Genomic DNA, 23649 nt, shown 5'->3' with positions numbered 1-23649 from the left:
CATTAGGGGGCACAGGGATGACACTGGGGCGTCCCAAAGCTGTCCCCTATGGGTGGGGACGCTCCTGTGCTGCAGTGAGCACAGAATGCAGAGGACATAAAAGTATCAAAGGCATCAAACCGGATGAATGTATAAGCAGATGACCATGTGGCGGCCTTACAGAGCTGTTCTGCAGAAGCCCCACAGCGAGCTGCCCAAGAAGTCCCCACTTACCGGGTGGAAAGGTTTGCCAAGGCGTAAGCTTGGCGAATTGTGCAGCGGAGCCAACGGGCCAAGGTCTGTTTAGTAGCCGGCCAGCCCCTTTTATGAACATCATATAAGACGAACAGAGAATCCGACTTGCAAATCTCCCTGGTCTCTTGACGTAAAGCTGGAGAGCCCTTACCACATTCAAGGAAGCTTCTGGCTGAGAAGGATCCACAGTCTGGAAAGCCGGTATCACAATCTCCTGATTTATGTAGAAGTGTGACACTACATTGGGAAGGTAGCCCAGGCGTGTCCGCAGCATAGCTCTGTTTGAATGGAAAATAAGGAACGTGAAGCAACCAGATAGGGCACTCAAATCTGACACCCATCTGGCCAACGTAATGGCTAGCAGAAAAACAGTTTTCCACGTGTCAGCGGCAATCCGCCGTCTGTAATGGTTCAAAGGGAGCCGATTGGAGAGCTCGGAGAACTAAAGACAGGTTCCAGGAGACTCGAAAGGGGACTGAACGTGGAGAACTGCCTGGAAAAAAAAAAAAAAAAGTGTGTACGTCCCGGAACATATCTATTTGCATTTGGAAGAAAACGGACCAGGCCGAAACCTGGACCTTCAAGGACAAGAGCCAGAGACCCAAATCCGTACCTATCTGCAGAAATGAAGGGAAAGGTGGAAAGACCCAGGGTTAAGACCCCTAGTCGTACAGGAAGTAAAATAGGTACACCAAACCCAGTGATAAAAATGAAACATATTGGCATAAAAGCCTAACCCTCTCTGGGACAGGGGAACAGGAATAACGACCCAAGGCCATGAGTGAGCGAATAGACTTCTCGAGAGCTTCTACCTTTTCTGGCTGTGTAGGAAGGCCGGTGGAAAAGAAACGAGAAGGCTGTGCTGCCGAAATGTGAGAGCATAGCAATGAGACACGACACCTGACCCATGTCATGGTCTACATCTACACTGCCAAACCGCAAAGAAGCTGGCCTCCCACTCCGAGGGTCCGCCCCATCATGCGGTAGGCTTATACGCTGGATTGTCAGCTGGACATCTAGTGGACCAGGGTTACTTACCTCCGGGCTTGGAGCTTTTAGGGCCTGAACCCTGGCTTCTGGGAAATGGTTGACCTCTGGTTTTGCCCTGCGGACGAAAGGAACAAGAGACTGAGGTCCTAGGTCTCGGAGTGGTGATTGAATGTAAGAAAGCAGCTAGATGCTGCCAACATGGTCACTATCTTGTCCAATTCCGGACATAACAGAACGTCGCCCGAATAGGGAAGGGCTTCCAGGGCCGTTTTTTATTCCGTGTCCGCCTTCCAGATACGCAGCCAGAGTGCTCTGCTGGCTGATATTGCAGAACCTGAAATCTGAAGTCAAAATTCCTGAATCTGTGCCTGCTTCAGAGATAAAAGAAGCTGCCTCTCTAACCTGCGCAACCAAGGAGACCAGGGCACCTCTGTGCGTGTCAGAGGTAAGTTTTTTTTCAAAAGCGTCTGCCCATTGGCCAACAGCTTTAGCCACCCAAGCCTATGCAAGGGCTGGATGAGCCAGCGCACCTGCCTTAACATAAATGAACTTTAAAAATTGTTCCAGCTTCCTATCCATAGGGTCTTTAAGAGATGCCGTGTTAGGGACAGGCAGGAGGGATGACCTAATAAGATGAGTAATGTGGGCATCCACTGGGGGAGGAGACTCCCACTTTTTCCTATCCACTGCTGGGAGAGGGTAAAAGGTAGCCATATTTTGAAACCTGAAGGCGCCTACTAGGGTGAGTCTACACTGAAGATGGAAATTCCGCAACTGTCGTCTTCTACCTCTTAAAAGAAGGTGCCTTGGATCTAAGAGGTTGCACCAAGTCCTCTACTAGTAGAATGGATTTTACTGCTCTGGGGACATAGCCTCCTCTGGGTAATGGAAGCACTTGCCTCGCCAACTGAAGACACCTCTGAATCCGAACTTCTGCCTGATAACTGAGTGGAGCTTTCGCCCTATCCTTTTCTAGTATGTGTTGAAAGGACGTGGACACCTGAGCCAACCCCTGCACTGACTGTGCAAAAGTCTGCATCCAGGGTGGCTCTGCCATGGGAAGGTGTGGCACTGGAACGGTCATGTGGTCTACAAATTGTGACCTTACCTAACTTAGCCTGGACGTCCAAGACGGTTTTTGGCTGTATACGATTGTGAGAATGGAACATATAACAGCATTTACAGAGGGTGTGGTGAGCCCCTCAGCCAGGGGCAAATCCAGAAGGGGGGGGGGAGAGATCAGTGTGATCACTCCCCACCACCACCCCCGCATAGGCTGAGGAGACTGCTGCTCAGTGGCAGCAGCCTCCCTAACTCCACTGCAGCCCAGCACACAGCAGTGTGTGCTAAGCTGGGGAGACTAGCTGCTGCCGCTGACCAGTATGGGGGAAATAAAGTATCAGCCAACCTGACTGTAATTTTTCAAACATAGCCTGTGACATGGCAGTTAGGAGCTGATTGGCTGGTACTTTATCTCCATTCACTTTATCTCAATCCAAGGATTAGTAAATAGACCCCTTCGAGAGAGAGGTCAGATAGTCAATCCCATAAAAGATTGCACATCCTGGTGGGTTTGCAAGGATTTTGTGTAACTTCAGGAGGTAGTACATGAAAGGGATCCTAAAATATACCATGTTTAGGTAGGAATGGGTATGAAGTCCCATATCCCGATGCTGGAAGCCCGAAGGATGAAGATGCCGACGGGTGGTAAGTATGCTAACTCCCCTGCCTAACCCTAACCCTCGCTGGGGGGTGCCTAACCCTAATCTCCCCCTGGGGCCCCTAAAACTAATCCTCAACCCCCACGGCTAACAGTTTACAGGGCCCCGCTTACCTTCGTTTGGGATGGCGGCTGTCAGGATTTCATTGTTGGGCTAAAGATAGGCGTCGGGATGTCGACGCCTATCTATAGTGCCGGGTCAGGATTCTGCCAGCTGCCGGTAAGTGAATTACATCCCTTTTAGGTAATCAAACCAACTTCTCAATTATATCTCCTTGTCAAACGCTGTCTTTAAGTGCAGAAACAATCGTCATTAGAACGTGTTTGTGGTGTGCACATCCAGAATTCTACAAGTGTCCTTGTCCTGAAGTAAACCGGTTCATTTCTTTGTCATATATGTATGTTTTGAGAATGTGTCCCCTTCCTTTCACTATATCTGCTGGTCTGATTATAATATTGTGGTTCTTGTTTAGTTCCTTTTAGTGTTTTCCTTTTGCACCGGCTTTTTCTTTGGATTGATTTAGTCCAGATCTTTTATGAGAGAAAGATTCCACAAAACTGCCTTTGGTGAATATAGAGTTAATGTTAGAGGACAGCGCTCTCTTGAGCCATCTGGACCCTGTACTGCATGGATGGGCATTGATGTTATATTGCGACCTCCTACCTGGCCAAACGAAATGTTTCTCCATGCGTCTTCCATCTGTGGGCAGGAGATGGCCAGTCTGAGGGGCATATTCAATTAGACGCGAAAAGCGGTTTTCGGCAAAAAGTTTTCGCCGGTGACGTCATTTCACCAGGCGAAAACTTATCCCCGTATTCAATTCCAAAGACTTTTTGCGTACGCGGAAAGTCAATGCATAGGCGAAGAAGAATCGTCTATGAAACCAGGCGGAAAAAAGTGCAGAATTGCGGTTTTGGGGTGCAAAGGTGGGGAAACTGACCTGCACCCTTGGGACAGGTCCCCAAAGGTTACCTGCGTCCAAAAAATCCTAAAAAAAAAAAAACACCCCAAAATATGACATAGAAAAAGGGGGGCGGGAATAAAAACAGCTGGGGTACAAAAAACTAGCGAAATAAGCTTTTGGGGGGTCCACAAGTATGGGGGGAGGTGTTTTTTTGTTTGTAGCTGCTTTCTGAAGGTGCGGTTTTTAAAACTTCACTTTTTCGATTTTTAACTATGCTTGCATCCAATTTCATGTACCCCAAGTTTGTTGGGACTTGTTATTTTCACCAAAAAAAACCTGCTAAATGCTATTCTTCACCACTTCTGCAAAGATGCTAATTAGCAGCTAATGAGAGCATTTAAGTACCCCAAATAGCTTCAGCAGGTCTATTCGGGGACAACTACATTGATCCCCAATGTCAGTGCATTTTTTTGGGGGTGTCAGGCTGATTTCCCCAAATCTGACAGCACTTTCGCCTGTTTGCGTTTCACGTCTTTGGAATTGAATAGGGCGAAAAGCGAGGCCGCGCACGAAAAGTTTTTGCCTCCAAAACACGCGAAGTCGGCGGAAAGTACGGCAGGCGAAACCTTTCCAACTTTTCGCGTCTAATTGATTATGCCCCTGAGTAGGCTTCAGTTTACTCACATGGCCGATGTTGGAAACATTGGCCTTGATTCAGAGCCGGACGCTCTGACCAGACCGCTCGCTCTGAATCAGGGCCCACCTCCATTAATATGGAGCGTCCTCCTGGACGCTCGAATAGCTGTGGGTCACCACCCACAGCATATACGAGCCTGCAGGATGATGGTCGTGACCATCGCGACCTTCGAAACTGCGAGCAAAAGCCTGCGGTTGAGTTTTTCAACCGCAAGGCCAGGAGTGATTTTGGCTCTATCAGAGCCAAAATCACTCCCACAGACATCACTAGTGATGTCAGTGGGGCCGGCTTCAGACGGTAGGCGTTCCCTTGGGAACGCCTCCGTCTGGCAGGCACGCCCACCAAAGGGGGCGTGCTGTCAGTCACCATCGACAGCACGCCCCCTTTGATGAGACACTCCGAGCGAAGGAAAGTCCTTCGCTTGTCTGGTCTCGCGCATGGGCACGACGGAGCTCCCTCAGTCGTGCGCATGCGCAGTGGGGACCATCGACCCACTTGCGAGCGGACAGCCGCTCGCGAGTGGGTCTGAATGAGGGCCATTGTTACCAATAGTTGCAATGTTAATCCACTGCTGTTTCCAAAGATGCAGTAGCGATGTGTACTGAGTACATCTCTGAATCAGGCCCTAAGTGCCATATTCTCATAAATGCTCAGAAAATGGCTTCTTGTGCTTGTGAATCTTTGGTATGTAATATATGACTTAGAGCGATGAAAGGTGAACATATTCCATATGTAATATTTGTACAGACGCTGCAAAAGAACCTCTTGGGGACGATTGGGAAAGTGATCCTGACCAAAGCATTTATAAATGTAGCCAATGTGAGCCAATGCTATATTACAGTGACTTTAGAGAGTTATATCTGATAAAAAGATGAGCAGGACATTGGGCCGTATTCAGTTGCCGGTGAAAAGCCGAGATCGGCGAAAAGTTCTCGCCGGTGACGTGAATTCGCCAGGCGAGAACTTTTCCCCATATTCAATTGCAAAGACTTTTCGACAGTGTGAAAAGTTTGCGCCTTGTAACCAGCGGAATAGATTCACCTGCGAATGGAGGTGGAAACAGGTGCAGAATTGGGGGTTTGGGGTGCAAAGTTGCGGGAACACCCATGCAGCCTTGGGACAGTCCCCCCCCAAAGGTAAACCGCGTCAAAAAAGGTTTAAAAAATACATTAGAACACCCCAAAAAAGTACTTTTGTTTTGTGGGTGCAAAAAACAAAGTTGGGTGACAAACTTAAAAACTTCCGAAATAGGGCATATTTGGGGGACCCCCTGGAGTCTAAGTGTTGTTTGGCTTGCAGGTGTTTGCTGAAGGTACGTTTTTTAAATTTTTTCCGAATGCACTTTAGCGATTTTTAACCATGCTTGCACCCATTTTCATGTACCCCAAATTTGCTGGGATTACTTATTTTTGTAAAAAAAAAATGCTAAATGCTATTCTTCACCACTTGAGCAAAGATTCTAAATAGCACCAATAGAGAGCATTTAAGCACCCCAAATACCTCCAGCAGGGCTATTCAGGGGTATCCATAGTGATCCCCCATGTCAGTGCATCTTTTGAGGGGTGTCAGTCTGTTTTCCCCAAATCAGACATGACTTTTCGCCGATTTGAGTTTCGCCGAGACGCGTTTTCGCATCCATTGGAATTGAATAGGGCGAATCACGGTGACGAGCGCAATACTTTTCTGGAGGCAAAACAAGCGATGACGGCAAAAACTCCGGCATGTGAAAACTTCGGGACTTTTCGCCGGTAATTGAATATGGCCCATGAGATGGGTTATATTGGAAGGTGCCATCACCCTGAAGACTGTAGCAGCGTCACTTTCTGAGCAAAGCATTACAAGATAAAGTCTGCTGCAGTCACATTATTGAGCCACCACCACCACCCAACATCCCAGTACAAACCTTTTCTTATGTGTAAGGACTATAACATATGATCTTGAAGATATAATTGTGTAAAAATAAAGTTTATTGAAAGCAGGAGCCTCTCCACACTGTGATCAGTCCTAGATGTTCCATCTCTTATCAGTGAATAATAACTGATCATGTAGAGGGTGCTTAGAGCTGGTGCAATAGCGCCTCCGAAATGTTGGTGACAAAACTAAGGTATAAAAAAAGAAAAAGAAAAAAATGTGGGACATTAAATACATCAAGGTGGCAAAGTATTGTAAAGCAGTTATCTAATACACCACAACATTTATTACACTGACACCAAAATACATAAAGACAGTATATTCATAATGCAAACAATGCTAATACTGATGTAAAAGCAAAGCAGACTCTTCTCCAGTGCATTAATAGACCGTTTTAGACATTGATGTCCTGGGGGCGGCCTGCAGGTCTAAAGGAGCGTACACACTAGACGATATGCTCCCTGAGCGATATCGTCTAGTGTGTCCCCGGCAGGGTGTGCTCAATGTTATCCAGGACATTGAGCACACCCGCTGAACAATATCATTAACAATATCGTTCAACGCCGGGCTCTCTCCCCCATTCCCCAACATGCAGCAACCTGACCATATCGTCAGGTTGGCCTGCATGTTTACTCGATGAACGATAATGACGAACGACCCGCGGGAACGCGCATCGTCATTATCGTTCATCGTTTTGGTGGACGATTGGGTAAGTGGCAGGAAAATATAATTACTGTAGCTCCAGCAGTGCTACAGATAGCAGCTTATGGGGTCTATTGGTAGTCACAGACTACCACTGACACCATGTAGCCGCGCAGCACAAGTCCCCCAGCGCTGCTGCTGTGTCCTCTCCCTTGCTCCCTGTTCACTAGAGGAGAGCCAGGAGGCAGCGTCAGGGTTAGAGGACCCCTCTGTTGTATCGCATGCTCAGGGTGGCGTACAACATCACTGTCAAGTTCCGAAATTTATATTTTTCCGGAATTTGATGAATTTCATAATTTCCCTGGGGACGGCCTGCAGGCCTAAGACTTATGGCTGGTACACACTAGACTATGTCTAGTTTGTACCGACCTCGTAAATGATGGGACCTGGCGGGTTGCCGCCATCGGCAAAGTGCGTACACACTTGCTGATGCCGGCAGCAACGGTGTGGGCAATGCTGCATTCAGCACTTTAGTAAATATACCCATATGTATTACTGACTTATTCCTCTTGTAACTGATATGTTTATATTTAATTTGTCCATTATGTTGTAATTCCATGGGGTATATTTACTAAAGTGACGCTTTTTAGAAGTGGAGATGTTGCCTTTAGCAACCAATCAGATTCTACTTAATATTTATCTAGCACCTTCTAGAAGATAATAGCGAGAATCTGGTTGCTATTGGCAACATCCCCACTTATGTAGAGTATGCTTCTTTAGTGTCATTACTATGAGTCTGTATAATACTGGCCATACATGGGCTCACAAGCTGTGTGATAGGATGATATTACAGCATGTGTGAGCAGCTTTAAGGCAGAGTTTGTATGATTTGGAGACTAATCAGCCAAGGAGACTGAAATATTCTGTACAGATTGGTGGATTCATACACACACACACACACACACACACACACACACACAGACACGGATATAGTCAGTGGTGTCTGACTACAGCAAGCATAACTGACATGTCATGATTTATCATTTCAGGGCTTTGTCCTATATCAGCGCTACTGAAGCATAAAAATATGGGATAGAGTATGGATGTTTGGGGGGGGGGGGGGAGTAAAATAATTTAAATGTACACAACTCATGTATTTGGCTTCTTATATGATTATGAGAAATATATATTGTTGCCTATTTACTACTATGCTGCAATGGAAGCGGTATGAAATACCGCCGGCCGCATGGCCAGCAGTCCGATTCCCGGCAGCGTAAGGCAGACAGCTGGAGAGATCCCAGCAGCGGCAGTCCGACAGCGCTGGAAATCCCGATCGTCCCCAGGTAAGTACTTACTAACCTAACCCTCCTTAGGGGTGCCTAACACTAACCTCCCCCCGGGGGTGCCTAACCCACCCTGCCCCTAGCCTAGATTTAGACGCCTGTCATTTAACCCTCGCCGGGATAAAGTTGTCGGGCTTAAGTCAGCCGGCTTCCCGATTGCATCCCGCTGCAATAACGAGATATGGTAAGAACTTACCTTTGTTATCTCTGTTTCTACGAAGTCCATAGGGTCCACAGGGTTGACCTTGGGGTATAGGTTGGGAACCAAATCCGGGCACCACGCAGTTAAAGCTTTTAGCTCCCAGGATGCACTGGGTCCACTCTCCCTATAACCCCACCCCCAAGCCAGAGGCACCTCAGTTTGTAAGTAGCCAAAGGCCGGAGGAGGAGAGAAAAAGAGAGAGAAAACTGGAACACTCAATAACCATACTCACCGAAATGGGAGACGGAAAACCGGTGACCAGCCACACAGCCCATATGAAGCCAGGTGCGTCAGGGCGGGCGCCCTGTGGACCCTATGGACTTCGTAGAAACAGAGATAACAAAGGTAAGTTCTTACCATATCTCTTGTTTTCTACTTCAGGGTCCATAGGGGGTCCACAGGGTTGACCTTGGGGATGTCCCAAAGCAGTTCAACCAAGGGTGGGGACGCTCCTGTGCTGAGAGGAGAATCCGTCGCCAAAAAGGAAGCATCCTGAGAGGCAAAGGAAACCAATGCCTAGAACCTTAAAAAGGTGTGGACAGAAGACCACGTGGCCACCTAGTAAGGCAAAACAGCCGAGGCGCCACAGCGAGCCGCACACGAGGGTCACATGGCCCGAGAAAAAACAAGCATCAACAACAGGAAGGCCTACCCATGAGTAGGCCCCTGAGGAAGACCTACGAGGCCATCCAAGCCAACATTTGGTTATAGGCCGGCCATCCTTTCCTGTGAAAACCAGAAATCTCAGACCACCAATAAGGAGTCCGATTTCCGTAAGGAACCTGAACGGATCACATAAATCCAAAGAGGCCAGACCACAGTCAATGAGGCCACACCAGCCGAGAGGACTGGGGACAGAATGGCCGTACCATAAGTTCCAGAATAATATGGAACCTGAAAACCACTAAGAAGAAACACAGGGCGAGAGCAACTCCCACCCTGACATGATGCCCTCCAGAAGAGGGAGCCACATGAGAACGCTCCCAATTCAGACACTCTCCTGGTTGATATAAACACCCTGAGAGAAAGAGAGAGCCTAAGCAATAGACCATGTAATGGCTATCACAACCAGCGGTTCCATTGACTGTCCCCGGAGGTAACGAAGAACCACTACTTACTCCCAAGGAGTCCCTAGGGAGGACAAATGGAGGCATAATCAAGAAAACACTCCAAAGGATGAACTGGATACCAGAGTGAAGCAATTCCATATCTTAACCATACTGACAGTGTAGAGATCCGCACTGTCAGGAAGACCAGGCCAAGTGTGAAACCCAAGTCAGCCGGAAGGAATGCCAGAATATCTGGAAATCCTGGACACCGGAGGATTGTATCGACAGGTACAATACCATAAGATTTATGGCTGCCACAGTTTGTGGTAGGTCCCAGCAAAAGCTGATCCATGTGCTCTAATCATTCCAACGATGACAAAGCCAGGGAAGCCGTAAGACCACTGTAAGGACACAGTCAAAGACAAATGACCCAGGTCCAAGGCAAACCAAGGACCCTGAGACAACAGGTCCGGGCAGTGAAGCATCAGGGATGGAGTATCGATGTAGAGACTCCGAAGATCCAAGTACCCCTGACATCTGGGGCAATCAGGAGCCACCAGCAGGAAAGCATCTCCGTCTCGATTGAAAACACTTCCAAAGACCCCGAGGAAGAAGGGAGACCGGAGAACACAGGTACACAAAGTGGAAGGACCACTTCACCTACAAAGAGTCGCTGAAGTTTGCTTCAGAATCCCCAGAGCTGAACTGTAACACCATAGTGTGATAAAGTCAGAAGGCCATGAGGGTCACCTCAGGGGAGCCCCCCCTGCTCACCAGGAGATGAAACCTCTCTTGGGGAAGAGACTAGTCCCCGGGATGCACGTCGTGACGGCTGAGGACTCCCGCTTCCCAATGGAGAGCTCCTGAAATGAACGCTGCCGAGATGGTCGGGAGGAGACCCTCGGACTATGTCCGAATATGTGACATACCTGTCACTGCCACCCAACGAACAGTGTTGCTAAAAAGGAAGCCACTGTCCTGACCCTGTCGGACTGAACCTTTTCAGGTTCACCGGGAAACAAGAGTTATGCCAGAGTAAGTTAATTGACAGGGTGGAATCGACAGACGTCCAACTGCACTGAAAAGGATTCGATCCAGACACTGTCCCTAGCAAAGAAAACCCTGGACGAGATGGCCATAGCTACCCGGACAGGGACCGACTTGCCTCCGGAGAGAGCATCATCGTTTGAACAGTTATCCGACAGAAAAAACTCATTCCATCTGGAGATGAGCCAATTATGGAAAGGCCTGGAATGGAACTGAGCCCATTCCACCATGCATCCCAGAGTGTAAAGACATCTGTCGACTGCGCAGACAACCATGTACTCCTAATGGAAGAGAGGAGATTCCGTCTTACGCCAGAAGAATTCTCAGATTCTGAGAATCCAGCAGGGATCCTAGATGAAGAATACCCAGAGAGGGATGCAGGGAGGACCTTTTCCCCGTTGATTAAACGTCTGCACCCTGAAGAAGCCACAGTCATCCTGACCTGGCCGTAAAGTACCCCGGTGATCCCGCTAAGAGCAGGAGGCCGTCCAGGTACAGGAGCATTGGGATATACTGAACAGAAGAACTGTCAGAAAATCCAAAACGCTGGTAAACCCCTGTGGGGCTGAGGACAGTCCCAACAGGCAGAGCCCGAAAAATTGTAAGTGTTGCTGTGATACAGCAAACCTCAGCCCATGCTGAGGAAAGGTCTCTGTAAGTACCCGTAGGCATGCGTCCTGTATATCCAGTGATACCCTAAAGTCCCCAGGTTCCAAACATCGTATGATGGAGCATAGGGATTTCCTCCTGAGCCCAGGTAGCTTTAGGAACTGGTTCAGGGAATTGAGACAGAGAATAGGCCAAAGAGGACCATTCAGCCACCGCACCAAAAAGAAAGCAGAACAACCAGTCCCTCACTGAGATAGTGGGGATGGCCTAATTAGCTCCGCTTACCGCAACAACTGCATAGCTTTCTGGATCTGTAAGGCCCTTGTAAAGAGGGCGTACCCTCCTACCCACGTAGCCGCGGCAACTTGACACTAATACCGGGCGAACTGAGAAAATCGGTATCTCCCAGTTGTAGGCCTGTCCCGTCAGACTGAAGAGATATCCATAGGTTCAGAAGCAGGATCGGCTGGCAGTCCAGGCCTGCTCGGTACTGGATATGTCGGCCCTTGTAGATGCCGACAGTCTACGAAGAAACAGACCTTTAGGCTGACCCAGAGGACAAAAAAGACTTAACAGACTTAGTCTGAGGCCTTGTAGTGGGCATAGCTGAAAGCGGTAAACTTGTCGTTAGTAATACTGCCAATGTTACTACAATCTTGTCAAGGTCAGGACCAAACAATATCAACCCTAAAGATGGTATCTGCACCTCTGCATTCCCAGAGCGCAGCCATAGGGTATTACGGAGGATACAGTCGCAGCCGGAACTCTGAAAGTTAGGAGACTGGTATCCAATATAGGCATTTCCACCTATGACAACAGCATATATTACGTGAGCGACCAAATACATTTGAACCCCCGACGTGTTGGAGGGGAAAAAACGTTACAAATGCATCAACCCAATATGCAATAGTATTAACCAACCATGCTATAGCCATGGTAGGATGGGTAACAACTCCTGAAAGCAAGTATACTGATTTCAGGCAGAGTTACCACCTACGGATCCGAAGAATCCGACCACGCAGGAATGGGAGGCGTAGTAACGTCTGTAATCAGACGAGCAACACGCCCATCCCCCCCAGGAGGGGCTCGTGATGACCCTCAGGGAATTTGGGACAGGAGGCCAAACACTGTTGTAACACCTCCTATCTGGCAACAGCCAGAGTCCCGCTATGCGATCCACCCGCTAGTCAGCAACAGGTAACCCGAAGGCACGCAATACTGAGGGTGTATGATACAGGTGCAGGTCAACATTCACTCTAACCAGAATGGACCTGCTACCAGCCCTAAAGCAGGGATAATAATACCTGAAATAGGCTTCCCCCCGTGTAAGAGGGAAAGAGCCCCGAACAGTACCCAGTTCACGGCAGAGCCAACTGGGAAGTAACCACAGGGCGTCAACCACGCCAATTAGCGTTTCGTAGAAAACGACATCCACCCAGGGTGGCTGTTGTGGTAATCCCTGCAAGGGGAATGACAGACTATTGTGGCACCAGGGGGAATTCATATACTGCGAAAAACCCCTGCAGGGAGCGGTAGTCTGTGTCACAGGGGAAGAGTGCAAGAAGCTGCGAGATACCCTGAGATGAAAAGGGCAGTATGGTGAAGTAACCCCAAGTGAGGTACAACAATGGGGCCCGCCCGGCGATCCGCAATTGAGAGGATCCCGAGAAAACAAACCGCCCAAGGGGGTCGTGAAAGAGGCCGGCACCAGATGACGCCACATACAGAACCCTTTATGAGTCAAATCCTCCGCACTAACACCTGCAGCACATGACTTGCAGGATAGTAAAAATGGGTGCAGTATAACGCTCTATCTCCTGGTCAGACATATCTGACCAATCTTGGCGGAAATATAAAGCAGCACTATACTGGTCCTGACTGATGCCAAAAATTAGCTGCAGGGACCCATTTTCAGCGTATGCAACACACAGGTCCATCTAAAATATGGCAACGTGCAGCACGCAACAGTATGTGACAAACCACACAAATATTAACAAGTATATAAATGTGAGGTCTCAGAACCACCCTAAGTACAGCTGTATTAGGGCAGATAAAGAAAAGGGATAGATATACACTGACAGGTGAGAGAATAAAGTACAGTCAGCACTAGCATAAGTCACATACAATGCAGATATATACATATATACATAAACATGTCATATAATATACTGCACTATTACACTGCATTCAACTGCCCAGATTCAGTGTCTGGGAAGGCTACAGCGCTGTGTACACTGACCTGATGGTGAGGTACGCAGGGGGACTGGACTCACTGCCATCTCCAGAGATTTCTGCTGCACCACAGAGATAAAATGGCCGCTGGAGACCTCAGAAGAAGCGTGGCCCGCGGAGGAAGCAGCTCAGCGACGCCAGACTATGGATACTGAAAGGCGCGCTGAGCTGAGGGGAGGAGCCGCTGTAACAGGGAAGGCTGCCTCCCCTGGCCGGCTATTAACCCCCGGGACGCCGGCTCCCTGCACCGATCGTTAAGTCCCTGGTGGTCTAGTGGACACACGGGGTATGGGGGGCCCGCCGCCACTGCCGGCGCCTCCGGTCTGTCCCCTGAGACCGGAGGCACAGGACTGCATTTGAAATGCGCGGATCACCGCAAGCGGTGATCCGCGACCTTACCTGCTCCCCGTGGATCCGGCAGCAGTCCTGGGCGACCGCAGAGTCCGGCTAGTACAGACTCTGGGGTCCCGCTGAGATCCCCAGATCTGTACTGGCGTCTCAGCGCCAGCGGGGTGACGGAGCGGCAGCTTAGACGTCCTATGGACAGTCCGACGCTGCCGCTCTGAAGAGTCCAAAGTCCAAAAAAAAAACTTTGTCCCTAAAAAAATAAAATAAGCTTAGGGGCTGCTAATCAGCTCCCCCTGCGCTAACGGTGACCCGACTCCGGCCGGGCACCAACTTAAACTGAGGTGCCTCTGGCTTGGGGGTGGGGTTATAGGGAGAGTGGACCCAGTGCATCCTGGGAGCTAAAAGCTTTAACTGTGTGGTGCCCGGATTTGGTTCCCAACCTATACCCCAAGGTCAACCCTGTGGACCCCCTATGGACCCTGAAGTAGAAAACACAGATTTTCTGTCACCACTTATCACAGCGATAGGAAATCAGTTATCTCTACAATTTTGTTACTAAAATATACTAGCTGGCAATGGTGAAATAATAGGCGTACTGCTTTGCTGGCCAAATTATTAAAAATAATAAGTGTTTTGAGAAAATTCTGACATTACAAAATGGTATTTTTTTTATAAAGTATGATCCTGAGATGACAACAGCATAAGAAGGATAATATGCTTGCTAAATAGGCTTCCCTATGCTTTGGAAAGCACTAAAGCTGGGGATAATGTACAACATTCTTAATCAATTGGGCTACAACAGTATATTTCTAACTACAACATCTGTGCATAAATATGATACCTGAGATGTGTCCAGTAGGCTTGGGACTCATGGGTGGATGAGGCAGACTCCTGTTCATGTATGAGGGCATAGATGTTATAGGTCCCTTAGTAGATTCCAGAAGGGATTTGAAATTTCCTACGGAATTTAGAAAAAAAAAATATATCAAAAATGTTAAATCAATAACAATTCACAACTATCTGTTTAACAAGCCAAAAATGATTTCAGGGGACTGGTAATAAATGACTATCCAGCACAGAAAGGGCTATTGCTGGAGATAATGGACAACGTTCTTTTAGTCTGGAGCTACAACAGGTGATAGCATGGCGGCAGGCCTTTATGGACAGGGAGATAGAATTCTAACATCATTGTTTTGCTATTGCTTATGTATTTGTGCAGTGTATGCATCCGTGTGCAAATGTGTGTCAAGAATGTCGGTCATTATGTCTTTATACAATAGCTAGTTGATTTGGTTGTTAATATGTTCTCCTATAGTTAACAAACTTTGAAATGTTTGTGTACCTTAGTACAATATATTAAAACATGTAATGCTTTTTTATAAACAAATTAAGGTAGTAGGTTTTTAAAACAGTGACAAAGTGCTCCTTGATCCTCAACAGCTTCTGTATCTGCTAATATTGTCATCAGGATGCATGTTCAAGTGCCTTTGATCTTGCTCAGTGGCTATAGCCTGGGCGTTTTACAAGGTGCTCCTGTTTTGGCTCAGAGTGTATTCAGCCTGCATTTACTAGTACTCTGCTATTGCTGTATGACTCTGCTCTACCCAGCCTGCAGCACTTCTCATCAGCATTACAAATATCCTGAACCTTCTGCCAATTATCCTGTTATCTTTATTACAAAGTATCCAGAACCTGTCTGCCACATATTCTGCATTCTACTATTACTTCAAGATTGTGTTTAAATCTGCATTATCAGCATCAGTATTCTATGCCTGTCTGCAATGGGATGTAGTTATGAGACCGGCGGGTGCGATGCTGCCGGTCTAAATCCCGACATGGGAAGCTTGACAAGGGACTTAAGATAGGTGTCGAAATACGGGCACCTATCTTTATCCTGACACAGGAATCCAGAAGGACGCCACCCCGAATGAGGTAAGGCGCCCTTAGTGTTAACCGCAGGGGTAGGGTTAGGTTTAGGTAGCATAGCAGGATTAGCATTAGGTTTTTGGGGGCGAGGTTAGGCACCACTGGGGGGGTTAGGCACTATGGGGGGAGGGTTAGGTTTAAGCACGAAGGGGAGAAACCTAGATTTAGGCACTAATGGGGAGGGTTAAGAGGAGAAGGAGGGGCGGGAAGTATACTTACCCGATCCCTGTCGGGAAACCTACCATCGGGATGCCGCTGTCGTTATTTGACAAGAGGCATCCCAACAGCCGGCATTACATACCGACTCCATCTACAATATATCTAGTTACCAGCCTGTTTAATGTTCTTGCACTGAACCCTGAGTGTGTGAATAAACCTGTTTTGCTTTATCTAAATCTGTACTTCTGATTCTTCCTGGCACACACATAAGGGGATTTCATTATAGTAAATGTGACAATATTAGACTTCAATGTTTTGGTTTTGTCTAAGAATTTTTAGTACATGAATTGGTGTCTATGTAAGGGGTAATATAAGTGTCTCAATATCACAAGATATCAAAAGTTATTTGGTTATAGTTTACATTTGAAATTGACTGAATTAAATGTGTTATAGTTATGTTTGACAGATCAACAATTTGTTTCAACATCTTAATGACTTCTATAATGTCTCTTTAATGACTGTTCGCTTAATGCCATGATTCTCTATAATGTATATGTCTAACTACAACATCTGTGCATAAATAAGATACCTGAGATGCATCCAACAGGCTTGGGACTCAGAGGTGGGTGAGACCGAATCCTGCTCATGTTGGCCATAGATGTTGATGTTATAGGTCCCTTTTCACATTCCAGAAGAGATTTGAAATTTCCTACAGAATTTAAATAAAAATAATGATCAAAAATGTTAAATCCAAAACAAATGACAACTATCTGTTCAACAAACCAAAGGTGTTTCAGGAGACTAGTGATGAATGACTATCGAGCACTGAAAAGGCTAAAGCTGGGGATAACAGACAACTTTCTTAATCAATGGGGCTGGAACAGGTGATAGCATGGCGGCAGGCCTTTATGGACAGGGAGTTAGAATTCGAAGACATTGTTTTTAATATTGCTTATGTATTTGTGCAGTGCATGCATCCGTGTGCAAATGTGTGTCAAAAATGTCTGTCATTATGTCTTTATTCAATAGTTAGTTGATTTGGTTGTTTATATGTTCTCCTATAGTTTATAAATTTTGAAATGTTTATGTGTACATCACTACAATATATTAAAACATGTAGTGTTGCCACGTAACCGCATTCTGGAACATCTCCTGAGTGACCCACCCGAGGGCAAAGTCTTACCCCATCAGGTGCCGGAAGGTACAGGGACTGCGAAGGTACTTATATCTCTGGCTGGCTCTCTGGGAGCATTTCTTCTCGGCGTGATCTGCATCAGTGTGCAATCACGTGGGTCTCCGCCTGCCTTCCTGTACTGTGAGCTGCGGCTGTGAGTCCCCAAAGTGCCACGCCTGTCCAGGGTTCAGAGCTGCGCCTGTGTAGCACTCTGGATCTTTACTAGCCTGGAATCACCTGGCCAGGTCCCTTCTATGTATATTCTTCTGGAGCCTCTCCCTATACTGCACTATTAGGACAACCCTGTCCATACTGTGCTGTGCTAATGGATGCCATCTTGAGAAGAAGACATTGAATAGCTATAGCAGCCAGATATCCCTACAGCCTCCTGTAGTGCTTTCAGTCACTTATCAATATGGGTAAAACCCACTATGCTGCTGCAGCTGCCAAACTAGAAAGATTTTCCTGAAATTCCACTTCACAGTCTCCACCTGTTGAAGACCAAGGGGCTAGGACCCCCCCCTGCATCCCCACCAGCGGTGTCAGAGTCGGGAATCATCTGCTTCTGCCTTACAACGTGTGCTGGATGCTGTAGCAGCTAGTGAAAAGAGGCTCACTGATAAAATCGGGGAGGTACAATCTGATTTATCTATCATTCACCATGATCTTCAGCGAGTTCGTGAACGTGTGGCTGAGGTGGAAATGCGTACTTCTACGTCAGAAGACACGGTGTCCCCTCTCAAAGTGAGGGTGAATATGCTAGACTCCCAGATGGCTGCGGTGCACAGAAAACTATCTGATATGGATGGGTGTCTTCGGCGCAATAACGTCAGATTTGTGGGCTTGCTAGAGAAGGAGGAAGGCGCCTGCCCTAAGGATTTTCTTGAAGGTTGGCTTCTGGAGGCGAATGGCAAAGAAGCCTTTTCATCATATTTTGCTGTGGAGCGGGCTCACCGCGTACCTACTAGAGCACTACCTCCGGAGGCTCCACCACACACCTTCATCGCCAAATTTCCGCATTATCAAGATGCTGCGTTGGGCTAATACTAAAGGCCCTCTGGAACGTAATGACTCTCGGATTTCGGTATTTCCGGAAGTTTCCTTAGAAGTCCAGAAGGAGAGGGCTTAATTTCTCCCAATAAAGAGAAGACTCCGGGAGATTAATCTCCCATATGCTATGCTGTTCCCTTCAAGGCTGCGTGTTGTTGCTGATGGAGAGACTAAATTATTTTCTACTCCCAGAGACGCCGCGCTGTTGGACCATCACATGCCGGCCAGGAGGCCTTTGGCGATTGACTGATTATTGAGTTCCTTCTCATACTCATTATTGCGCGTAACTACGCTTTAGTAGTGTTGTTTACTGTGTCCATACACTTTCTTTCTTTGTGCAGTCATAAAATCTAGTAGTATTGATCTCTCTCTATACAGTATACAGTATATTACACATTCTGTCAGGGTGTGTACATGCCATTGACCTTATGTTGTTTTTGATTATTCATTTTTGCATCTTATTGTCTCTCCTGCCAATGTTTGCACTTAATGTATGACCGTGATCCTTCTAATACCTGTTATTGCACGTAACTATGCTATAGTTAAGTTCTCTATAAGGTCTGTGCACTCAGTTTTTCTTTATTTGTGCCATCACAACATTTAGTAGCATTATTATGTCTGTGTTTGCACATGCCATTGGCCTTATTATGCCCTATAATATCTATGTGCCTTTTGATTTGTATATTGTTTTTCATGTTTATCCGAGGGGTTCTTAGTACTGGATGGCCTCACGTGTTCAGGGGTCATTGTATTCTTTGCCCCAACATAGTTAAGAGGGTGGATAGTTTGTGTCTTTAAATTCTCTTTTCCTGTTTTGGTTCCTTTTATTTAATTTTTACCTCTTGAGTTGGTTAAGGGGCCTGCTATGAAAATGCAGACAGCAGCATTCCGATGCTGGGAATCCCAACGGGTCGGGCAAGTATGTTAACCTTCACCCCCTAACCCTCCTTTCTTGCACCCAACCCACCCCACCCTGCACCCTAACCCTCCCAGTTAGTGCCTGAACCTAACCGTACCCCCTTAGTGCCTAACACTACCCCCCCAATGCGCCAGTTGTGCCATACCCTTACACACACACACACACCCCCTGCGTAGCTAACAGCCAAGGGCACCCCGGATTACCTTCGATCGGGATGCCGTCTGTCAGGATTCCGGCGTCGGTCTGTGGGCTGGTGTCGGGATCTAGCCACCTATGTTAAACGCCAGGATTTGAACAGACGGCATCCCGACCTTCGGTATTTTAACTACATCCCACTTAGGGTATAGGTATGCCAAGGTTGGGGATAGGTTTACAGGATGATGGGTATTGTAGGGTACAGATATTAAGGGTTCTTTTTATAGGTTTTTTTTATTATTTCATATATTTAGTCCTTGGTCTCTTTTGTCTATAGGAGCAGGATGTTTTTATTCCCCATTGTTTACTTCTGGGGTACGTGTGAAGTTTGTGATATAGATATTTTTTTAATTCGATGTTACATAATGTCTGCTAACAGAATTACCATACTTTCTTGGAATGTAAGGGGAATTAACGATAAAATCAAGTGCTCTCTGGTCCTTAGACAACTCCAAAAATATGGCTCAGATATTATCTGTCTTACTGAGATACATCTTGTGGGGCGGCAGGTTGCTTTCCCTAAAAAGGCCAAGGGTGAGATGGGCATACCATGCCTCTTATACGACTGCATCTAGAGGGGTCTCCATTCTTATCCGTAAATCTGATAAATTTATCCCTTTTACATTGGGAGATACGTATTTTTAAGATGCAGGACAAATTTCATGCTTGTCTTACTGTTAGCATTATATGTGCCTCCTCCTTACTCACATGACTTACTGAAAAAGGCTGCTGAGTTTATGGCTTTATCTCTGGGAACATCTACTATATGTATCTGGCAATTTACTAGACCCTATGCTTGGACAGACAGAGTGCATCCCACATTGGGACTCAGGTGACATGATGGAGGGGAGGCCACCGGGAGCCGCGGAGACCCCAGGGCAGGTAAGTGTAATTTTTTACTTTTTATGCGGCGTGGAGCTTTCAGAGCTGAAAACCCTGCAACCACTTATTTTTATTGAATACCGCGGGTATCGGGAGCGCGCATACCCGTCGTAGTCCAAAATTGGGCTCGCGCCCAATTGAATATTCCCCTATATGTCTAACTACAATATCTGTGCATAAGTAAGATACCTGAGCTGCGAACAGTGGGCTTGGGACTCAGGGGTGGGTGAGGCAGAATCCTGTTCATGTATGAGGGCATAGATGTTACAGGTCCCTGGGTACATTCCAGCAGGGATTTTACATTTCCTAAGGAATTTAAATAAATATAATTATCAGAAATGTACATTAATAACAATTGACAACTATCTGTTTAACAAGCCAGTGGAAAACATAAATTCTTAAATATGTTTTCAGTCAAATGAAGACTATACCCTATGAATGTTTGGTTGATAACACTACTGTGTAAGGACACTATGACAAAATAAAGATGCAACTCCCAATTACACATTACAGTATAACAAAGATGCCTTTAGCGGCCTTAGCGGAGCCCTGAGCACCACACTATGAAATATTTTTCCCCGTTGAAATGATGTTGCTGTACAGCAATGACACTGACCGCAAAGGCCAAAAAGAAGCCACACATAGATTGTTTTCTGTGCCATGGACAAAAGTTTTGAGAATGACACAATTATTGGTTTTCACAAAATTTGCTGCTTCAGTGTTTTTAGACCTTTTTGTCAATATGTACAGTGTTGATCTTTCTTTTTCAAGACCTCTGCAATTGGCCCTGGCATGCTACTAATCAACTTCTGGGCCACATATTGACTGTTCACATTCTGACACATTCTTGCCTAATCAATGCTTGGAGTTTGTCAGAATTTGTGGGTTTTTGTTTGTCCACCCACCTCTTGAGGATTGACCACAAGTTCTCAATGGGATTAAGGTCTGCAGAGTTTCCTGGCCATAGACTCAAAATTTAGATGTTTTTTTCCCCGAGCCACTTAGTTATCACTTCTGCCTTATGGCAAGGTGCTCCATTATGCTGGAAAAGGCATTGTTCATCACCAAACTGTTCTTGGATGGTTGGGAGAAGTTGCTCTTGGAGGATGTTTTGGTACCAATTCTTTATTCATGGCTGTGTTCTTAGGCAAAATTGTGAGTGAGCCCACTCCCTTGGCTGAGAAGCAACCCCACACATGAATGGTCTCAGGATGCTTTACTGTTGGCATGACACAGGACGAAGACTTTTGGAGGATGGCTTGATGTCAAGAAGGGCAGCAGGGAAGCCATTTCTCTCCATGAAAAATATCAGGGACAGACTGATATTCTTCAAAAGGTACAGGGATTGGACTGCTGAGGACTGGGGTAAAGTTATTTTCTCAGATGAATCCCCTGTCAGATTGTTTGGGGCATCTGGAAAAACGCTTGTCCGGAGAAGGAAAGGTGTGTGCTACCACCAGTCCTGTGTCATGCCAACAGTAAAGGATATGGCAAGACTATAGAAACATGTATTTAACTAACTCTTTATATTTTAGTCAAAAGAGAACAAATATAAAGGTGAACAATATAGCTAAGACTTTCATTATAGTATCTCCCCATCTTTTTGCTCTAATACAGAAATATAAAATTAGAGGAAATCAGCATTTGATTTGTCATTGTAAGAAACTTATTTGTATCTCCTCATTGTACAGCTCATAATATTTCTGCATTTGATAAAGGATAAAAATAATAACCTTTTATAGGATATTGTGTTATTCTATGTAATGTGTTCTTCTACACATACTGTACCCACTACTGACACAGGATGGATTCCGGATTCACTATCCCACATCTGTCTGCTGAAGCACCAAAACCTCAAGATCGTACTATGGATGTTACTTAATATAAGCTCTAAGAAGCTAACCAGCCATTATACAGACAAATATAACACTTTAGTTACCTCCATAGGGCAACCATTAACCTCTACCAGGGCCACACTGGCCATCTGGCAAGTCTGACAAACTGCTTAGCACCGTCCCACCGTGATCGGCATGCTTCCTTTCTGTTGACATGTCCGTTGTTTCTCAGCAACTCATGTAGTGAGCTTAGCACAGACAGGAGATATGTGCAATTTAACTATAACTTTAATTTCAAGCATTTAAAACACACATTGCTCAGCATGCCATGCAGGGGACTCAGACTCACTACCTTATATACTGTAGTCAAATGCTTAACACGTGAGCTATTTGCTCCTGAGTAGCAAGCCTTGTAATTCTAACTAACTAGAAGTTAGTTGTAATTGTTAGCTTAGATCATTGAAGCTAAGTAGGTCTATGTAGTGTGCAGCTGCAGGCTAGGAGGGGGCTGCAGGGAACTACTCACAGGGAGTTATATAAAAACTTGGAGATAATGTACAAACCAATCAGTAATTTACAAACCCATCCTATAAAATGACATTGGTTGGTACTTTATCTCTCTTACCCAATGTGCATCCTCCTAGCTTGCATCTGCTAAACGTAAATATTACTACGTAGGTTACTTTCTCACACAGAGTGAGTCACACAGATACGGTGGTAACAATGTTCAAGAAGATTTTTGTTATACTCCCTCTGGGTTCCCCCATTACTATGCCCTCCCCTCCTTATGAACTCTACCTTTATGATGAACAAATAATATATTATTTCTTACCATCTTTGGTGTGAATTAATGGAAACCGGCAATCCTTTCCATGGCTGATTTTCCCATCAGTATGTCTGATATCCACCATTCCCTGCTGGTGCTGGTTAGGAGTAATATAGAGAAAAGTAAGAAGCACAGAATGGGAAATGTGGGCAGTAGAGAGAAGTGCGTAGGATAACACAGGCTATAGGGGATAAATAGCTGCAGCAATATGTTGCAGTAAAGAGATGCCTTAAAAGCAGAGTAAGAAAGGACATACGTATAGTGAGCAAGAGAAATATGGTAAAGGGACAGGAATAAACAGTATAACACAGGCTTTCCCAAACTCAGTCCTCAAGGCACCCTAACAGTCTAGGGGTTGGGTACGGGATGCCGGCGGTCAAAATCACGACACCAGCATCCCGACAGGGTTAGGATACAGACCCCTGTCTGTAGGTATAGTACCCCTAACCTAACCCATCCTCCCCTGTGTCTAAACATATCCTGCCCCCAGTGCCTAAACCTAACCCCCTCCCCCCTAGTACCTAACCCTCCCCCTAGTGTCTAACAGGGATGTGCAGGCAGGGGGGTGGAGCCAAACCGAGGGCAGTAAAAACCCATTGAACAAATCAGGAGAAGCGGCACCTATACAAGTGCCTCATTGACAGGAACGTGCTTTCAGCCCACATTAGAGCACAACCCTATCAGTGAGGCAGATGTGACTGGGCAGATCCAGCACTGCCAGTGACTGTATCCGGCTGTCACTGTCAGTGCTGTA

General features: G+C 46.4%; 1 protein-coding gene across 1 annotated transcript in view; it reads right to left on the bottom strand.

The window, feature by feature from the left end:
- Nucleotides 1-6550: 6550 nt before the first annotated feature.
- LOC148480604 (uncharacterized) overlaps nt 6551-23649 on the bottom strand; it is a 33896-nt gene continuing 16797 nt past the window's right edge. The window contains exons 7-11 of the mRNA XM_088454026.1: nt 22902-22992; nt 20424-20540; nt 16604-16723; nt 14771-14887; nt 6551-6645 (exon numbers count right to left, since the gene is read on the bottom strand). Coding sequence (XP_088310152.1) covers nt 6551-6645; nt 14771-14887; nt 16604-16723; nt 20424-20540; nt 22902-22992 — 540 coding nt within the window. The remainder of the gene's footprint in view (nt 6646-14770; nt 14888-16603; nt 16724-20423; nt 20541-22901; nt 22993-23649) is intronic.

The sequence above is a fragment of the Taudactylus pleione genome, unplaced genomic scaffold (assembly GCF_031769625.1).
Source record: "Taudactylus pleione unplaced genomic scaffold, aTauple2 ptg000609l, whole genome shotgun sequence".
Taxonomy (NCBI): domain Eukaryota; kingdom Metazoa; phylum Chordata; class Amphibia; order Anura; family Myobatrachidae; genus Taudactylus; species Taudactylus pleione.
This window is presented reverse-complemented; position numbering and strand designations above follow the sequence as displayed.